We start from the raw sequence: 13,165 nt of genomic DNA on the forward strand, positions 1-13,165 counted from the left end.
CCTCCGGCCAGATGCACCAAAATCTTGAAAAACAAATTTTAAAGGATAACTGTCGTATTATTTTTTGGGGAGTATTGGATTGTGGTGATTAATATCTCCTTGGTGGCCCTATTTCAACTTTTCACTGTGTACTCAATTACCCCTTAATTCCACAGTTTTGTTTCCTGTACTGCCTACTTTTACCTGTGCTTAAAATAAGGTTGCTAGGCAGGGTCCGTCCTCTGTGTTGGAGGACGGAGGACACAGAAGCAGGCAGCCTGCAAGGTCAGATTACAGACAGCCAGGGACTGTAAGTAAATGATTAAAGCCAGGTCCTCCCCAGCAGCTGATAACAGTGCCTGGGCTGTGTGCACTTCTCCCTGTCCCTGCGCTTGGCAGACGCTCCCTCACTCAGCAGACTGAGAGAATGCAGAGTGGAATCAGCGCAGACCAGGGAAGGGAGATCTGCCATCTGCTCAGTGTATAAATGAAAGCAACATGTGGTAAGAGGACCCCTCTGTGCTGCAGGAGATTAACCCTTTAGGGGGAGGGCTCTGGTTACTGACACTTTTGGGGGGCTATTGTTACTGGCTAGTGAGGGCAGGCGGGATTAGCCTCAGGGTGAGGGCAGTGGCGGCCATCTTAACTGAATAGTGAAATTGCAGTTTTATGCAGATTGGTTGCTAAGGGCTGAATCTTATTAAATATGGGGTAAGTCAGTCTAATAGTAACTGATTCTGGAATATCATGTTATTAGTAACTACATATATGAAAATTGAAATTAGGGTCTAAATGTGACAGTTATTCTTTAATCCCCTGCACGCGCTATGTTACAGCAGAGTTTGAAGTCAAGGGGGCAGCGGCCTCCTCGCTTCAAGTCAGGATAACCATGCCCCCTTTCCCTGCCCCTTCACCTCTGATTGACAGCCGCCCACGTGAACGCCTGACGCGCACTCACACTCGGCTGTCAATGAAAAGTAAAGGGGAAGGGGGGCGTTACTGACATCTGGTGAGAATTTTTATGTCAATAGCACCTTTAGAAATATATGTACTTAGAAGACCCCGTATCTCAACACTGCAAGCTGTTTTATTTCTGTTTGTACAAAGTGGTTACAGTATTGCTGTATATGTATTATCCCATTACAGAAAAAGAGCAGTCCATCTACAACAGTCCAGACCTTGTGATAAATGTATTTACCGGTAGGTGCTGTGTACAGTACATGTGGCATGTGACACGTTGTTGTATTGGTATTGCTGGGGTTATACAAAGTTTGAAAAACATGTCTCCTCTCTTCTAAAAACACTGCCAGGCTATTAGTGGTATTGCACATGGTATTGTCTTTCCTTATATCTCACTGATTTGTAAATTGCTAATGATAGGTTCTTCTCATTAGAGTGCATGTTCTCTAGATTCTAGATCCTCCGTTTCGTCCTTCCAAATGGTAGCGACAGCTCCTAAACTAAGAAGGTTAGACAATATGGCATATTTGTGAAGATTTTTCAGTTTGCTCTTTGCATTTCCACCATTTCTTTCCCAGTTTTGCCTCTGAATGAACAGTCTTTCTACTGGTGTCCTTCACTTTCTTAGATTTAACCGTGCATGTAGCCTTGATGTTCTGCAATGGGTTGTACTGCTGGCTTACAGTTTGTGGGCACTGAAACTTCTCCTGAATGACATACCCCAGTCTTGTGGTTCCCAAAAATCCATCAGGGGTGGAGACAAGACGAGTGATGGTTGCGTATACATATTGCACTGCAAGCAAAGAACCTGTTTGACAACAAATTGCATAGTTAGGCATACCTTCACAAATCAAAGAAATATATATTTCTACACTACCGAAAAATGAAAAAAATAACACCTAGAAGGAGTTAAGATAAAAACCTATTTTACAATATGGCAAGGCTGGAGGTTGTGATATGTTTTGATCCAGTGTGGACTAGGGCTCACCAGTACAATTTATTTGGGGGTCCCACCACACAGATACATCCAAATATGACCTGCTCACAAAGCAGCAGTCCACAGCAAGATCCTGCAAGATGATTGATTATGGGGGTCTGAGCAGCAACTTTGAGAAGGCAGGTCCATGGGAAATAAGGTAACTGCCTGTCCCGTCTCTGTACCTATAAGTCATCTCAGCCACCTTAATGTGTCCATGATAATAAACTGAGTAGTTTCTTAAATATTCTACCCAGTTTTTTATATGAACTTAGGATACATGCACACGACCACCATTTTAAGACCAATGGTAGTCTATGGGGTTATTTACACGTTCAGTGAAAAACAGACATAAAAAAATAGAACATCTTCTATCTTGTCCGTTTTTCACTGACAGACTGCCCCCATACAAAAAAAAAAAAAAAACGTGCATTAAAAATGTCGTGTGCATGTAGCCTTAGGCTGGTTGAGGTGCTGTAGACTGCCTATCTATATGTAGTGCAGTAAATCTACTGTGGTATGTGCCACTTGTGCAGTGGGGGGAAGACAAGGGGACCACCTTGCTCAGGGGCCCACTACGAGATTCACCTGTACCCCTGTGGGGCAGTGCGAGCCTGTATTGATCTAAGTTCCAAGATCCTTATTTTACATACCGATGTTTCACAGACTTATTTTGGTCTGGCATCACAGTTATTTTTTTTGTCTGACAGCACTGTTTTATGTGTTGTTTGTTACAGTACTATTACTTGAATGTTGTTGAAGTGTTGACTATGCCTGCTAGATAAAGGCATATACCATGTGTGCTATTAATGGTATATGAATCAACAAATGTGGATCCACTGTGTCAACTAACCGGGCTAACCCTAAGGGCTTATGCACACGAACACGTGCGCCCCATTCCCAAGCTGTGGATTGCCAATTGCGGTCCACAATGCATGGGCACCATCCTTGTGCACACCGTTTGCGGATGCGAACCCGCTCACTTGAACCGCAAAAAAATAGAACATGTTCTTGTCATGGACGTACCGAGACAAACGGACGTCCCCGCGACAGTGGAGGCAGGAGATCTTTGAGACTGGCAACACGTTTAAATTTGACATGTTTACCTTGTGGATCAAAAGGCGTCTGGGTTGTTTCTGGTACTGGCCACAGTACCTCCAGGTGTTGCTATTGTGGTCATTTTAACGTTCCCTATTTATAGTTGTCTCTCCCACAATGCTGTGCGGTTTATAGCTTTAGTTGGACCTGTGGATAGCTGGTGCTTGGATCTCGGCTGAGTTCCTGGTGCTGCCATAGCTTCTTGGCAGTTAAGTGTTACCTTTCCCTTTGTATTGTGGCTTTTCTGTGTGTTGCATTTCTTTGTTGTTTTGAATTAGGCCTTAGGGAGACTCCGTTCATCCTTCCATTTGGAGGAAAAGGATGTCTCATCCCTGTTATTAGTACCAGGGTCCTTTAAGTTTAGATAAGACTTTGGGTATTCTTGTATATGAACTCACCTACCTCTGGGGTCTGCTCATACTGGTAGTTTTTATTTGCAGATTTACAATGCTGGAGATGTGGCACTCCAGCGAGTCGTGCACTCCTGATTAGCCTGTCTGCCCCATAGGCTGATTTTAATTACTTTCAGTATGAAAGCTGTAGCCTGCTCTCACTACATTCATTGGAAGCTGTCTAGCACCAGGAAGGGTATAGAGTGGGCTCAGCATGCATGTTGGCACCTGCATCCCTTGCAATGGAGGCCATTTTGGCACAAAAAAATGGAAAAAGGCAGAGTGGATCCAACATGCATGTGGGTCCAACACTCCCTGAATTTTATGGCGGTCATTATGGCGCATAACAGGTAGTATTTAGTGTTAGGACCCGTCTAACAGAGATCGCCTTGACGTTCGGCAGACAGGCTTAGATGGTTTTGTACAAAATGCATTGTCCAAGCATCTCGCTTTTATAAATAAGCGTAGTATTAGCACAATAATTTTTGTAAGCATTGTTGTACTTTGTCTGATTTGCAGAGTGCTGCTGCATTGTCTCTTTCTTTCCTCTAGGTCTTTGCCATGGCAGCGTGCACCTGCGCACTGGGAGGTGCTGACTGACCCCCTTTTTTTTGCATACTGGTAGTCAGTCAGGCCTTTGATTAGGGTTTTCACTAGGAGATGTCCATCTTCCTTTCCTAGTTTTCTGGCCCTATTTCCTTTCCCCTTTCCCTCCTATGTTCAGTGTGGGGTTTCCCTCCCATACTGGAGCGTGACAGTTCTATATTTTTGTGTTGCGGAGGTATGGACCAAAATCCCACTGAAGTGCCTCATAGTGCTTCTGTGGGCATCCGATCTGTGCCTCTGCTCGGCACTGCTCCATATCTAGCGGATTGCGGACCCATTCAAGTCAGTGGGTCCGCATCCGTGATACAGAGTGCACAAGGCCGGTGCCTGGGAGAGATCCTGGCAGAGACTTCCAGGTTTTTTTCTTCAGGTATTTTTTATTACTTCCACATTTAAAAATGGGGGCCTTTTACGAACAGATATATGCCACTTTTGTGGCATTTATTTGGTAAAGATTCTGTCGCATGCCATGTTGCAGCAGAGTCTGCACCTTCTTCGGGCCGGCAGGATTAGGTATAGAAAATGGTCTGAATGAAAGACAGCAAGGAAGCTGGTGCCTTTACATAACTTCGGTGATTCACCTCCAGCATCTAAAACGCTGGTCTTAATAAATGTGCCCCTTATGCTTAAAAAGCTAATAAATATTGCTGGTTTCTTTATAATCATATATTGTGCCTGTGAATAAACCAGTAATAGTTTTCAGGTTTCTAAGCAAAAAACAACAACACTATTCTCAATATAGTAAGGACTTTTTTTTATTATTATTATTATTATTATTATAATATGATTATATATTATTTATTATAGTATAGGCTTTTACTATGGGTTAAGTGAGAGAGAAACAATAACAGAAAAAAAGTTTATGCAAGTATCTACCAAGATTCAAACCTGGGATCTCTACATGCAAAAACAAGCACGTATCACCAAGCTATAGCATTACCACATAGAGATGCATGTTTTTTTATGTGCTTATAACAAATATTACTGGTGTCTTTATAATAATATATTGTGCCTGCGAATAAAGCAGTAATATGTAGAATAGCTTTGTGAGCAGATCTCAGTGTAGTGAAGCTATACATAGCTGTACATAGAGCAGGGGTGGCCAACCCACGGCTCGCGAGCTGCATGCGGCTCCTTGCGCCTTCATTTGTGGCTCGCAGGGGAGCGGTGCGGCCAGCGATTACTCTCCTCTCTGCAGCGCGTAAGTGAAGAGGTGGAAGGCTGGAACGAGGCGGAAAAGTGGAGAGTGGGCACGTGACTCAGTCACTCACTGAAGCCCCACCTCCTCCGGCAGAGAAGGCGAAGCTGCAGTGCTTATCCCCACCACCAGCCGCCGATGTGCCCGCCCAGGGCCCCACCTTCCCATCTGTGAGTGTGTGTGACCTAATACCCACCCCCAGTCTTCTCAGTGCCAGCCCAGCAGCCAGATTCATCAGACCGCAGGTTGGGTTTATGGGGGCGGCAAGAAGTGGCGCAGCAAGCAAGGAGGACCTGCTTCCAGCTCCATAGTCAATTTTAATGAATGTTAATGGTGGACAGCAGGGCAGGGCAGTGGGCACTCAATCAGAGCAGCAGTGGCAGAGAGACTCACTGAGGCCAGCAGCAGCCATTTTAGTCCGATTACAGCCACTCTGCAGCTTTGGCTCTAATCTGACTGAAATGGCTGCTGCTGGCCTCAGTCTCTCTGCCACTGCTGCTCTGCCTTTTTTTCACAGGTGCCACTGCCCAGCACACCAAGTGTGTTTGTGTGTTTGAGCATATGGCCGGTCTAAGCATGGGCGGTCGTCTGAGCATGGGTTATCATCTGAGCATATGGGTTGTCATCTGAGCATATGGGTTGTCATCTGAGCATAAGGCGGTCATCTGAGCATAAGGCGGTCATCTGAGCATAAGGCGGTCATCTGAGCATGGGGCGGTCATCTGAGCATGGGGCGGTCATCTGAGCATGGGGCGGTCATCTGAGCATGGGGCGGTCATCTGAGTATAGGGCGGTCATCTGAGTATAGGGCAGTCATCTGAGTATAGGGCAGTCATCTGAGCATGGGGTAGTCCAGGAATGGCCAACCTGCGGCTCTCCAGCTGTTGTGAAACTACAACTCCCACCATGCCCTGCTGTAGGCTGAGAGCTGTAGGCAGTGCAGGCGTGCTGGGAGTTGTAGTTTTGCCACAGCTGGAGAGCCTCAGGTTGGCCATCCCTGGGGTAGTCATTTGAGCATGGGGTAGTCATCTGAGCATGGGGTAGTCATCTGAGCATGGGGTAGTCATTTGAGCATGGGGTAGTCATCTGAGCATGGGGCAGTCATCTAAGCATGGGGCAGTCATCTAAGCATGGGGCAGCCATCTGAGCATGGGGCAGTCATCTGAGCATAGGGCAGTCATCTGAGCATGGTGCGGTCATCTGAAAATGGGCAGTCATCTGAGCATGGGGTGTCATCTGAGAAATCCTGAAACACATTGTGAAAAACAAACATTGCCAGAAGTCTCACTAAAGCTGTCTACACTACAGGTAGGAAAGGTGGTTTAAATGCACTTTTGAATGTTTGATAACGCAATTACAGTGATACTGTTGTGTACACGCATATTTGTGTAAACAGATAGCTTGTGGCTCCTGGCAGTCATACGAAAAAAATATTCTGTCTCTTTGTGTCTGTAAGGTTGGCCACCCCTGACATAGAGTATATGATATATAGATGCTAGTACACAGCTCTGCCCTCAGCATGTCTAGCCCCGTCAATCAAGGGGAAGGGAGGCGTGTGCAGAGCACAGGGGGTGTTACAAAGCAGTGCTCAAGGGATCCAACCCCTCCTCCTGGTGCTCGAACTTCTCGTTTGAATTTGAATAAAAACACTGATTTCGCTGCAGCTGTTTAGCATACAGACAAAAGAAAGGTAATGTTTTAATCAGTATGATGAGCCCTACCAGACAGTATTTCTGGTTTAATAGGGTTGATCCTGGTGACAGAGTTGCTTTAAATACCCAGGGGTCCCTAGCCATTGGCTGGGGAAGGATTTGGAAACACGAACACTGGCCCTTTAGAAGGCCGGAAGTGGGTGCCCGGAGACAGAGGCAGAAGCATAGAGGCAGCAGCATGGTGAGTAGTGCAGTGTCTATTCCCACAGGAGAGAGAAGGGCAGTGGTGGCCATGGGCAGATGTCATAACATAATATACTGTATATAACATAATAGATGTTGAAAAGGGCTGAATAGTGGGCCTTTTAGAAGCTAGATGGTTTGTTCATCAGATCGTGGAAAGAACTGGACAAGAGGGTTTTGTAGTGCAGCGGTGGTGTTGACAGTTGGCAGAGGAAGACACTCACATACTGTATGTAGAAAGGATTCTAGACAGCCAAGACAGATAGATGCATGCCACAATCACCATATATGAAGAACTGCTGTCTCTGAAATGACAGCCATGATGTCACAAATTGGTTCTGCTTTAACCCCTGCAGTGACCACCTGGACCATAAGAAACCATTTACTTGAAGCAGGACTGCATTCATACACTTCACCAAATCATTTGCCACTGACCTTTGATAATCGCCAAGAGAGCCTGTACTGGTGCCTGGGAGTGAGGCTATTGAAGGCATGCATGGCAAACAGCAGAGAAACACACAGAACCAACACCAGGTGTCATGGTGTGGGACACCATTAGCTACCATGTCCATTTTCATCTGATACTTGTGGAGGGAACATTGACCAGCCTTCAGGATGTCTAGGACATTGTGGAACCAGTCCTACTGCCTGTTTGACTCAAGAGAAGTGGTCTTCTAACAAGATAATGTCTAACCACAAACTGCTTGCACTTCACAACATGCTCTTCAGGGTATCCAGCAACATCCCTGGTCAGCTCAGCAGCCAGATCTCTACCCCATCAAGAATTTCTGGGACTGCATATGGCAACGGATCTCCCATGTACAACAGCTGACAGCGGGTCCAGTGGTTGGAGTGGTCAGCCTGCATCACAGCAAGGGGAGATCCCACAAAGTATGAATATGATCCTGCCCTATTACATACCATTCTGTAGAACCGAAAATAAAGGGTGCATCACTTTGGTTGTGTGATCATTGTCAATCTTAACTCAATTGCAAGTTTTCATGGTGGTCTTTATATAATTACTAGTGTTGATCGCGAATATTCTAATCACAAATTTTTATTGCGAATATCGGCTCATCGAGAATTCGCAAAGTTGTAAAATATAGTGCTATATATTCGTAATCACGAATATTCTAGATTTTTTTTTTCATTAGTAACCTTCCTTCTTGCTTGTGGGCCAATGAGAAGGCTGTGATATCTTTGTCAGAGCTTGGCAACATCCTTAGAAACCAATAGGAAAGTTGCCTACCCCTTACTATATAAGAACCTCCCCAGCAGCCATTTTCTGTAGTTTTTTTGCAGTTCTGAGAGTGAGAGCAGTGACATTGCTGTGCTCTGTGCTTTCATCTGGATCCTATTCCTTATCCAATTACATTAGATAGTTAGCTCATATATATAATACAGATAGTTAGTGGTAGATAGTCAGTGTAGGTTAGATGATAGTTAGTGATATAGTTAGTGATATAGTATAGCTGATTCCAGGGCAGGGTGTTATGTAGTGTGATAGGAATTACTGTTTCTCTGCTGTCCATACATACATGCTACGGACATAGTGTTGTGATGTCACAACAATCAGTAATATCTACTCAGACCTGATCAAATGTGAAGTTACATGTATTGCACAAAAAATATGCGCATCATTAGTTCCGACTGGAGATCACGAATTCTAGAATTTGCTAATTTATTGCGAATATTATGTGAAAAATTTTCACCGAGGTTCCTGGCCTTGGTAGCTGATCCGGGACGGCTCTTACTGGGAGTAGTCAAAGTGCTGGGTGGGTGACTACTCCCCACGTTCCAGGCCGGGTCTTGACTGGCCTATAAAAAACACAGCCAGCAGTGTCAGCTGTGAGTGATTACATCTCTCTGACAGAAGAGCTCTGGGAATCGCTGGTGTGGGAACTGAGCCCTGTGCTGGGCTGAAAAGCTGAGACCTGTGTGTTGGAAGAGCAGGCCACCTAAAGCCTGCATTTGAACTGCTGGAGGCAGAACCGCCAACAAGATGACATTTTTTATGCACAAACTTTCTACTCAGTGTGAACAAACACCAACCTTGCAAAAAGTGTTTTTGTTTGACCTTATGTGTAAATAAACACGAACATTTGAATTACAAACTTGTACTTTGCCTCTGTACTGCACCCGCTTATACCAACTACCAGAGCAAATCCCCACTATATATATATATATATATATATATATATGTATGATGTGTAAATATACTGTACATATTTAGAAGTAATCTTGCACGAAAAAAGAAATTGTTGACAATGGTAGTGTCTTCTGCCATTATAATGCCCCATGTAAAGTAGAAAGGAAAGAGGTTCTTGGACACATGATAGACTAGCAGGAGTTCTAGGTTATTGCTGGCAACAACTGTAATTATACTGTATTAGCTCAAGAAGGGTTTAAAATTGCCACAAAGATCACCATCTCACCATTTGTTACATCCCATACTTTGACTGCTCTGTCCTGAGATCCAGTATAAATATAACAGTCATCTGGTGAGAAACAGGCGCATTCAACACCTTGGAAGAAGAAGCCCTATGGGAAATGCAATAATAGAATTAAACTTTTTTCTTGCACTAAACATACACACGTATACAGACACATGTGATCATTGTATGTAGAAATTCTAACCCTATATGTAATTTTTTTTGCCATTTTCGACAGTATAAACCTCTAAAAAACACATGAAAACAGCACATTTAAGACAAGGCTCTGTCTGCGCAATGGTTTAGGTATTTTAGACAACTAGAAGAGTACAGTTTGCAGTGCTATTCTTGATGGAACCCATAATAAATCACTGGAGTCCATAAGGATTTGAAAATGGAAATCGTGACTCTATTAAGGCGGGTTTAGACGCTCTGACGTAGAGCCGATTGTGAAGAAGGAAGCATTCCTTTCGGACAGTTGGCTGCTCGTTCAGTAAAGAAGACTGCTGCATTTACTTGCAACGATCTCCTTCACAGTATGAGGACGAGGGATCGCTATTGCTATCTCTTATCCCTATACAGAACCATTGTTTCTGGGCATCAGATCGCTGTTTAGACCACACAATCTGCTACCCAAAAAAGATAATTGGTGTGCCTCCACAAACAACAGGATCGCTCAGTCACTGGGTGATCAGTGGGCCATTTAGACAGGCAGATTGTCAGGAACGAGCGTTCACAGGAACGTTCGTTTCCAATCATCTTCTCCATTATCGGGCAGTGTAAATCCATAGGCTGTCATTGAGTTTCCTCATGTCAGGTGGTAATTCTTCAATTTCCTGCTATATCTGTTTCTTCTCTGACATAATGGCTAATCCGTCTGCAGTCATGGAGTAATACAGAGCAGTGGTTAGTTCATTGCAAAACACTTGGCAATTGTCAGGCCAGGATCAGACAGATCTCCAGCAATCAAACCAAAAACGATATACCCAGTTTACTACTGGGGTGACAAAAGCTATATATATTTTTTAACCTAAAATAAAGTTTATACACTAAATATGCTTTATAAAAGTTCTTAAATACCTTATAACACATCTCATGTTCCCAGTCACCCTTCTCCATATTCCACAAACGCTGAACGGAGTCTTCACAGCCGCTAAGTGCATATGTCTCTTTTGTACTGATTTCTAAGCAAGTGATTTTGCTTATGTGAGACTCTAGTTTGTGGTGGTCATCTTGTCCAGGGTTGAATAGACAAAGTTCTCCTCCCACCATTCCATAAATAATCCTTTGGTCTTCAAAGATAGCTACTCTGCTCACACACCCTGGAATATTTGGATGTACTGAATACATGGGGCCATCAAGCATCGGATGAGGATCTCCTTTTGTTACTTCGTATAGTAGAATCATTTCTTGGTAGGCCACAGCTATGTGGTTTTCTTGTTTGCTCAGAGATAGACAAAGTACAGGTGAATTATTATCAGGAGGAGGAATACAAGCAACATCTTGTCTTTGGTCTAATGGAAATGCCAGTACAGTGCCAGATGTCAAGCCGCAGAACAAAATTCTTTTACTGTTTGCAATCTCTAGACAGGTTACCCCTGAAGAGGCTTCCAGAATATCCATCATACGACCTGCAAGACATTAAATATTACCTTAATTCTGTTTACCTTCAGATATTATGTGAACTCAGGTTTTCTCTGTATACTTAGCACTGCACCAGAATCACAACGAATGTACAAGCTGGTACAATAATTTTATATAGCTATCGGCTATGGATATTACAATAAAATCCTTATATCCAGTGTTAAGGGGTCCTAATCTGTACCAGATTATAAAATGAACTGGATTATCAGTCATTCAATGAAAAGTAGAAAAATGGTGGTCAGTACAGTCAGTGTTTAGCACTAGAAATTCTGCCATATCTTACCTTGAACTGTGTCCCAGACAACAATTTTGTGCTTGTCCCCAGTTTTAGGGAAATAAACTCTGTCCCCTGCACTTGACAGAGCAACACAACCGCTACAGTCCTGAAAAGGAGGCACTGTCTTGTGCTTTTCATCATAATCCAGATTCCACAGTTTGAGGTAGTAGGCACGGTTGGAAGAAGACACCAATGTACTTCCTTTCAAGGCCAAGCCAGTGACTGGTATTCCCATTCCATAAAAGCTGTCTAGCAGCATCCCTCTCTTAGACAGGCTCCAGATCTGAAAGTAATGAACAGAAAAGTCTATTCTACAAACAGTGACCTTTCAGCCCATCTACTTTACAGTGTTTGATGTATATTATAGTGTGTAGGTGTTTATTATGATAGTAAAGTATGTTAAAGGGGTAGTCCAGCTCCTTGATCAATATCAATGACATATCTTCAGGATAGGTCATCAGTATTAGATTTATGGGGGTCCAACACCCATATCAATCAACTGTTTCTGGCAGCCACCGCTGCAGGAAACATAACAGTGGAGCAGGTTGCAGACGGCTCCATCTTTAGAGGCATCTAGGGGTCCATCTTTAGAGGTCATGCCAGAATATTGCCATTAAACTCCAATTGACTTGAATAGGAACCGAGCTGCCATTCACCAGCAAGCCTACTACACAGTGGATGGACCTTCTGCTCATGTGGGCGGTCCTATCAAGCATCGGTGGGGATGATGGGCATCAGAGCTGGAATGTCCCTTTACATAAAGCTATATGTTACTAACCCGTATAGTTTCATCTTGTGATCCAGTTATTATAATATTCTTCTCACTGTAAATTACAGCAGTTTTCACCAGGTCTTCATGTTCTAGACATAGATCGAACGATGTCCTTAAAGTGTTAGAATCAGCTCTGAATACCTGAACTTGTTTTCCAAATCCTGAGTTATGAAAAAATGTGAAGAGTATGTTATGTCACATTGTAAAATACCATAGTAAAGTATTTTCCAAGGATACCGACATCTTCAAAAAATGTTTAGGGCTTCATGTATGTGCAAACAAAAAATGTGGATGTTGCTGGTACAGTAAGGCTACTTTCACACTAGCGTTTTAGTTTTCCGGAATTGAGATCAGTCATAGGGGCTCAATACCGGAAAAAAAAATTTCAGTTTTGTCCCCATTCATTGTCAATCGGGATAAAACTAAACTGAACAGAACGGAATGCTCCAAAATGCATGTTGTAGTTTAGTTGCCTTCCCAGACAGGAGAGCAAACCGCAACATGTTGTAGTTTGCTTTCTGTCCTGGGATGCGGAGAAAGACGGATCCGGCATGACCCCAAATGCAAGTCAATGGGGACAGATCAGTTTTCTCTGCTACAATCTGCCACAATAGAAAACTGATCCATCCCCCATTGACTTTCAATGGAGTTCATGATGGATCCATCTATGTTAAAGATAATACAACTGGATCCATTCATAATGGATGCAGATGGTTGTATTATCAGTAACGAAAGCGTTTTTGATTAACCCTGCCGGATCCAGTAAAAACGCAAGTGTGAAAGTAACACACTTATACAAAATTAGAGGTTTCCTAAGGCAACTTCTCCATGTTTTAGTCTATGCTAAATGTAATAAATAAGGCCTATAATGTTGCAGTAACTCTGAGGACACTGCTAAAGATAGGATTTTTGCAAATGCCACTGCTAATAATAGTT

The 13,165-nt window shown here is 43.5% G+C and overlaps 1 protein-coding gene across 1 annotated transcript in view; it reads right to left on the reverse strand.

The window, feature by feature from the left end:
- Window positions 1-1,066: 1,066 nt before the first annotated feature.
- Window positions 1,067-13,165, reverse strand: part of NWD1 (NACHT and WD repeat domain containing 1) — a 46,387-nt gene continuing 34,288 nt past the window's right edge. The window contains exons 17-21 of the mRNA XM_044285382.1: window positions 12,236-12,390; window positions 11,464-11,740; window positions 10,617-11,167; window positions 9,540-9,645; window positions 1,067-1,747 (exon numbers count right to left, since the gene is read on the reverse strand). Of these exons, the coding sequence (XP_044141317.1) occupies window positions 1,449-1,747; window positions 9,540-9,645; window positions 10,617-11,167; window positions 11,464-11,740; window positions 12,236-12,390 (1,388 nt within the window). The 3' untranslated portion in view covers window positions 1,067-1,448. The remainder of the gene's footprint in view (window positions 1,748-9,539; window positions 9,646-10,616; window positions 11,168-11,463; window positions 11,741-12,235; window positions 12,391-13,165) is intronic.

The sequence above is a fragment of the Bufo gargarizans genome, chromosome 1 (genome assembly GCF_014858855.1).
Source record: "Bufo gargarizans isolate SCDJY-AF-19 chromosome 1, ASM1485885v1, whole genome shotgun sequence".
Classification (NCBI taxonomy): domain Eukaryota; kingdom Metazoa; phylum Chordata; class Amphibia; order Anura; family Bufonidae; genus Bufo; species Bufo gargarizans.